Source organism: Spinacia oleracea, chromosome 6, assembly GCF_020520425.1.
Source record: "Spinacia oleracea cultivar Varoflay chromosome 6, BTI_SOV_V1, whole genome shotgun sequence".
Classification (NCBI taxonomy): Eukaryota; Viridiplantae; Streptophyta; class Magnoliopsida; order Caryophyllales; family Amaranthaceae; genus Spinacia; species Spinacia oleracea.
The window spans coordinates 11,652,463-11,659,686 of NC_079492.1; the positions used below are offsets into that span (position 1 = coordinate 11,652,463).

Sequence of the window (7,224 nt, forward strand, 5' to 3'; positions counted from 1 at the left end):
TAAAATTCTATCAAAAAATCAAACACTAATCTCAAATAAAATTCTATCCAAAATCAACCCTAATCCAATATTTTTTTTTTTTGCTAAGCAAGTGAGAGATAATATTAATGATCAAACAAGATTACAACTTAAGCTAACTTCAAGCAATAAGAACCAACTAGGTTGGACCCTATCAACAAGAAGCAGCAGAAAACCAGCTATACAAAAATGCCCCAACTACAACTATACTCACAAAGACATAAACCAAGTATTATCCCTTCTACTGATACTCTTAGGCAAAACAGTTTGAATTCTCCCTCTCACCAGTTGCTTCAACTTGGACACTGTGTGATTCACAGTAGGAACACTATTCTCCCAAAAGCTATTATTCCTACATTGCCAAATCAGATACACTGCTGCAACTATGGCTGCATAACAGACCTGTTTTCTGAACATGGACATTCTGCTATGCCCAACATGTCTAACCAGCTGAGTCAAGGTGCCACTAGCAAACGAAACACCTAGCCAATCTTTAACTGCTCTGAGGCATTCTGCACTGTAAATGCACTGAAAAAACAAATGCTGATGGGTTTCATCACTCTGATCACAAATCAAACAATTAGCAGAATGACTGACACCAATCCTGGCCAACTTTGAAGTGGTCTGCAGTCTGGATTGTATGGCTAACCAACCAATGAATCTGTGTTTAGGGATATTCAATCTATTCCACACCATCTTGTCCCAGTGCACTCTAGGTTTAGTCCCAACTAATTTCTCATAAACCTGTTTCACAGAGTACACAGGCCTAATCCAATATTTGAGCTTCACATAGAAATCTAATGGTTTCATCCAATGAAAAATAATATTTTAAAATTATGTTTGAATTAAAAAATTTGAGTGCCACTTAAATAAATAATTAGGTGTCACGAAGATATTTTAGTTAACTAATTACTAATATATACAACTCCATCTAAAATCAAACACTCTAATAATTAAAAAATACATCTAAAATGATATCCAATTCAAACACTAATATAATATAATATATAAAATAAAGCAGTTATAATAGAATTTTTATTTTAACTTAATAATTTAATAGAATCCCTGCATTAGATAATAATAGAGTTGTCCAATGGGCACCAGAGTTGGGCCATGCTAAAAGGGTCATGATCCCTTTTAATTAACTTACTTGACATGCCTTTTATTTCATTTTTCATTTAGGTTCAAAAGAAAAGAAATTTATTTCAATGAGAAATAAATTAAATATTTTGTTGTAATTTTGGTTTAAAAGGAAAGAAATTACTTTAAAAAGGAAAGAAATAAAATATTTTAATTTGTGACTATAACAATATATTTTTCAATTTATTTATTTCTAATTTCGTTTAGAAAGGAAAGAAATTTATTTAAAATGGAAACAAATATTTTTTGGTTTGTGACCAAAAACCTACAGTGCATTTTCACATTATTTTATTTTCATTTTGGTTACAAGAAAGGAAAGAAATCGTTTTTAAATGGAAAATAGTTAGCATTTTATTTTGTGTGAGAATTGATATAAAAAATAAGCAAAATTATAAAATTATGTATTTAAAAATTAAAGTTTGTAACTTCATTTTTCTACAGTTTTAAAATTTTCCGTTTCCCCAATTTTCCTCTTCCGTTTCCCATTTTCGTGCAACTTAGACACACTTTTACTTTTTCACCCTCTCCCTCTTTCTTTACTCTCCCACCTACTCCCCTCTCCTATAAAAGAATGACCTTAACTTGAAAATTTATTATTTTACATAAACCTTTCATTAATTGATTTCTCAGCACCTAAAATTCATTCACAATTCCTCTCAAATATTTCTCAACAATTCTCACACAAAAACTAAAATAATAATGATGTCCACAAAGAGTAGTGATCAAGTAGCAGCAAGAAGAGAATTTGATGAAACAAAATTAGGAGTTAAGGGACTTGTTGATGCTGGTGTTACAACCATTCCCTCCATCTTCATTAACCCAAAAAAACCTCAAACAACCAAAACAACTGACTGTGATGGCCAGTTTAATTTTCCAATTATTAATCTTCGCGCTAGCGAAGATGATATAGATCATCGGAAGAAGGTTGTTGAGGAGATTCGAGAAGCGTCGGAGAAATGGGGTTTTTTCCAAGTGATAAATCATGGTATTTCAGACATGGTTTTGGAAGAGACATTGAAAGGAGTGAAAGAGTTTTTTGAGCTAGATAATGAAGTGAAGAAAGGTTACTATTCAAGAGACTTTGGTAATGATAAGTTCGCTTATCATAGCAATGCCGATCTTTATACTTCACCTGTAGTTAACTGGAAGGACAGTTTTTTTTGTTATATGTCTCCTAATCCTCCTAATCCGGATGAATTGCCTCCTCCTTGCAGGTCTGTCTTTCTTCCCTATATTTGATCCCTTTCTATGAATCTTATTTTGTCATCAATTAGGCTTAATCTAACTGATATTTACTTTGTACTTATTAACATTTAAAATAAATATTATGATTGATATTAATATACTCTCTCCGTCCCTTAATACTCGTACCAGTTTGATCGGTGCAGAATTTAAGACATTTGAATTGACTTATTAATTTAATGTGTGTTAGTTGGTAGTGGGGTATTTTTTTAATATAGTTAGTAAAAAATGTGTCAGGGGTGGAGAGTGGTGGGACAGGGATGTGGATTTTTAAATGATTTTTTGTAGGGAGTAGGGTGTAGGTGGGGTAGTAGGTAAGTGTGAGAAATAATATGATATTAGTAAATATTTCCATTTATAGAAGCGACGCAAGTATTAAGAGACGATCCGAAAAGAAAAGCGGTGCGAGTATTAAGGGACGGAGGGAGTATAGGTCAATTATTGTAAATTAAAAATAATGAATATTAAAAATTATAATTAGTACAAACACAAGAATATTTTTACTCTAAGTTCACCGCTCCAAACCCTGAACAAACCAGACCAAAGATCAAAAATTCTGAAATTCAAGAATCGGAGACGGGGCTGGCTCTGCTTGGAACGGACATGAACCGGGCAGTGAAAACCTATCAAATACCCGGACAGGACCAATTTTAGACTTATTTCTATAACTTTAAAAATAATTCAACATATGGCAAAAAAAAAAAACATAGGAAACTAATTGTCTAACGCCTTTTTATAAACCATAAATAAACATTTCCTAACATAGTAATATTTCAAACATATAGGTGAAAAATATCTTTCTGGTGGCTTATATTTATATTTTTCAAAGAAAAAAGCAGTTTGATACAAAATCGATCCTAAAAGGATTTTGTACCGCATCAGACCGAAGAACGAAAAATTATGTTTTATAACCCAAAAAACAGGACATGTTGTCTTCGGTCAGGTTCGATCTATTTTTCTGATCTAGAATGTTTTTTTGGACACCCCTAACTTCAAGTAAATATCAGAGTTTAACTTCACCTTTAAGTATATATTTAAATATAGGTTATTATAAATCTACATAAAAATAAAATTTACTAAAAAGAAATATTGTATTCATATAATGAACAAACTGATAAAAGGACAACATTAACTTATTCTTGACCAACCTAACAAGATCTTGAATGCCCATCATAGTCCTTCAGTTGTTGAAAGTGATGGATAGCTCAGTTGGTTAGAGCTTCTATTCCGGTTCCAGGTGATCTTGGGATCGATTCTCATCCCCGCCCTTGTATCTCATTTACACCAAAAAAAAAAAAAAAAAAATTAGTCATTCTGTTAATAGATCTACTCATTTTCCTTTCCGACACAATTTGTTAATAAATAATTTTTCACGAGTATGATATGGATGGAAGCTAGTAGTATGATTTAACCTGGAAAAATTTGGTCAAATATAGACATATTTATATTGACATGGTTGGATATGCTTTGATCTTATTCAACTGTTTTTAATTCATTTAAAAAAAAATATGTAATTATTCTTTAATGTAAAATTCAAAAACAAGAGAATTCATGTTCTATAATAATGTATGACCTTGACTGAACTAGAATGATCAGAAATTGATCTTGTGTTATCAAACTTTTCTTATTTAGTCCAATCTGATCCGAATAGATTTGATCTTATATGATTTGATCAATTGATCTAGTATGATCTGACTTGATTTTTTTCGGAATTTATCTTTTAAATATGGTGTAATAATTATCATAAATATTGCTACGTTAATTGTGAATGTCATAATCAATACAAAAATAATTAAATTTTTATTCTAATATGGTCTAGTCCATTGTTATGTTGATTGATCTAGTTTGAAATTAATTAAATTTATTTTATTAGAAATAATATACTAAATAAGAATTATGATTAATATTACTTGGATAAATTTACATTTTATTATTATTATAAATTAAATTAATGAAATAAAACAAAATAAGTAAATATTACTCCACAAGTATAAGTAATGTTAGTAGTTGTAATAATAACAATAATAATAATAATAATAATAATAATAACAATAATAATAATAATAATAATAATAATAATAATATGGAGAAATAAAAAAAAATTAAGAAAAAAATAGTAAAAAAAGTAACTAAAAAAACAACAAAAAAAATTATATTGAAAAAAATACACCAACAATGTAATTTATAATAACAGTAAAATAAATTTATGATCTTCTCTAAACAAATTTGTCTGAGATTTTTTGGTGTAATTAGGTCTAAAAATAATATGTTCTTGAAATACGGTAAATTGAACACGGTTTTAATTTTTAATTAGTTTTTTAAGGTAGTACTAATACAAAAGTCTATTGAGCTACACTATCTATTAAAATTTGGTTTTAATATATATTACCTCCGTTCCTAAAAGTTTTTTACGCTTTTCGTTTTAGTCCGTTCCTTAAAGTTCTTTACACTCCTACTTTATTCCATTTTTACTCTTATTTGGCCCACCATAACTTACCCTCTCACAATACTTTAATATTAGTTTCCACTCACTCACATTGTTGGACAATTTATAACCACTGATTCACTACAAAATAATTGTTTTATAGAGACGAGAAATTTCGTCTCTATATAGTCCAAATACGTCTCAAAATGATGCTTAGAGACGGATTTGAGACGAAAGTAGGGCGTCTCTATAGAGGGCGTCTCAAAAAAATTCGAGACGGAATTTTGGCAAATCCATTACAAATTTGAGACGGAATTTTTGAAACTCCATATACAATTCCATCTCAATTTTAATTTAGAGACGAAATTTAAGTAATTCGTCTCAATTTTGAGACGTTTATTGTATCCGTCTCAAAATCCATCTCTAATTGATGCATAATTTTGTAGTGATTTTCCATTTGTTACCCCACCATCACATGTTCACCAAAATTCCTTAATTACCGTGCAAATAGTAACCGTAAAGATCATTTAGGAACGGAGGTAGTATATGAGAATTTGTTCTTAAGTATTATTAATTCATGATCTTTTAATATGTATGATTATAATTTATTTATAAAATTGTAGGGAGATATTAATAGAGTATTCAAAGCATGTGAAGAAGGTGGGGAAAACGTTGTCCGACCTACTATCAGAGGCACTAGGATTGCAAGACTCTTATTTGGATTGTCCTGATGGACTAATTGTTTTAGGTCATTATTATCCACCTTGTCCAAAACCCGAATTAACAATCGGTACCCCAGAACATGCTGATGGTTCCTACATAACTATTTTGTTGCAAGATCAAGTTGGTGGTCTCCAAGTTCTTCATCAAAACTGCTGGGTTAATGTTCCTTATACTCCCGGGGCTATAGTCGTTAATATCGGGAATGCTTTACAGGTATATAATTCTTAATCTTTTATTTATTATTTTATTTTTAAAAAATAATCCATTTTTGTTGTAATTTTTTAAAATTTTTTCTAGGGCTTCTAAATTAGTAGGGTTTCACTAGTTTTTTTTTACTATTTACTTAAGGTGGATATTTTATTATGTAAACGAAAAGTTAAAAGGAATTCTTTGAGTCTTGTTTACAATTTTCTTATTTAGTCAATCTTTGTTGGGCTTACTCTTCTCAACTCATAAAAATTTGAAGTTGAGTTCAAATACTTTCTCCTTTTTTTTTTTTGCATCATTTGGATTGAGCACAAAGATTAAGAAAAATAGTGATTATCAAAATTGTCCTCGTGATTAAAAAAAAGTAAAAGAAAAGGTTCGATAACAATGGTAAATGTGAAATGTGAGTAAGGGTAAATTGGGTATTTGGTGTATGAACACACAAAAAAAAAAGTGAAAATATACCATTAAAAAGTAGGGTTCAACTAACATGCAGCTTCCTTAAATTAAATAGGTGCAACTAAAGAAAATGGAGGAAGTATATATTTACGAAGCAAGTTGGACCATTAACATTACTAGGAAAAGTCAAAGTTTGTGCTCGGTTTTAGTATTCGCTTTGTAATTTTGTTACTTTAACCTAACGTCATATAATTTGAATTTGACACATAAAATTAAATTTTATTGTATGTCTACTATTTCAGATGTTGTCAAACGACAAGTTCAAAAGTGTGGAACATAGAGTGCTTTCTAAGAATGTAGGGCCAAGAATATCCATCGCATCCTTTTTCAGCACATATTATCTAGATAGAACAACAAAGTTCGGACCTGTCAAGGAATTATTATCTGATGAGAATCCTCCAAAATATCGTGAGATCACATTGAAAGAGTGGGATTATGTCTACTCCATGAAAAAAGGACTTGATGAAACCTATAACCTCAATTATTTCAAGATTTGATTTGAATTGAAGTTCATGTATGTCTTACAAGGAGGTAAACATCAAGTATTTTGGTCAAATAAGGGGCCGTGGTGGTTCCAACTTGTTTAAGTTTATTTTGGAAATTTATTGTGGTGTTATGTTTCATTTTAAAGTTATTGTGTAGTTTGTATTCATCATTTTCGTTAATGGCAATCGAACTTTCGGGAAATCCACTTTGTGTTTTATTGATAAGATAAGCATGCTCTTATTTCCATGCCCAATTCGAACAACATCGCACATACACCATGGACAATATCACATTTGGAAGCTACAAACAATCAACGTTTAAACCACAAGACGAGGACATCAATAAAAAGTTCCTCTAATTTAATTTGAGAGGCTCTTAATATCATGTTACTCTGAAGTGAATTTTATGAGTACATGTACGACTTAGCCTTTGAAATCACATTCATAATGTATTTGTAGCAATACCAAATTCTTCCAACATCTTTTATTTTGTACTTCGAACTAATGGGAGGTCCTTCAAAGAGA

At 30.2% G+C, this 7,224-nt stretch overlaps 2 protein-coding genes across 2 annotated transcripts; one reads left to right on the top strand and one right to left on the bottom strand.

The window, feature by feature from the left end:
• Positions 1 to 228: 228 nt before the first annotated feature.
• LOC110794236 (uncharacterized) lies at positions 229 to 828 on the bottom strand. Its single transcript, XM_021999188.2, has one exon. The coding sequence runs from the start codon at positions 826 to 828 to the stop codon at positions 229 to 231; it is 600 nt and encodes a 199-aa protein (XP_021854880.2).
• A 949-nt stretch (positions 829 to 1,777) lies between these two features.
• On the top strand, positions 1,778 to 6,899 carry LOC110794240 (1-aminocyclopropane-1-carboxylate oxidase homolog 1-like). Its single transcript, XM_021999192.2, has 3 exons — positions 1,778 to 2,372; positions 5,449 to 5,761; positions 6,457 to 6,899. The coding sequence occupies exons 1-3, from the start codon at positions 1,858 to 1,860 to the stop codon at positions 6,709 to 6,711; spliced, it is 1,083 nt and encodes a 360-aa protein (XP_021854884.2). The 5' UTR covers positions 1,778 to 1,857; the 3' UTR covers positions 6,712 to 6,899.
• The last annotated feature ends 325 nt before the right edge of the window (positions 6,900 to 7,224 follow it).

Excerpts from the sequence above, each read along its gene's own strand:
- LOC110794240 (XM_021999192.2), top strand. The coding sequence starts at position 1,858 with ATGATGTCCACAAAGAGTAGTGATCAAGTAGCAGCAAGAAGAGAATTT. Across the intron at positions 2,373-5,448 it reads GAATTGCCTCCTCCTTGCAG|GGAGATATTAATAGAGTATT; the intron begins GTCTGTCTTTCT and ends ATAAAATTGTAG. Across the intron at positions 5,762-6,456 it reads ATATCGGGAATGCTTTACAG|ATGTTGTCAAACGACAAGTT; the intron begins GTATATAATTCT and ends CTACTATTTCAG.
- LOC110794236 (XM_021999188.2), bottom strand. The coding sequence starts at position 828 with ATGAAACCATTAGATTTCTATGTGAAGCTCAAATATTGGATTAGGCCT.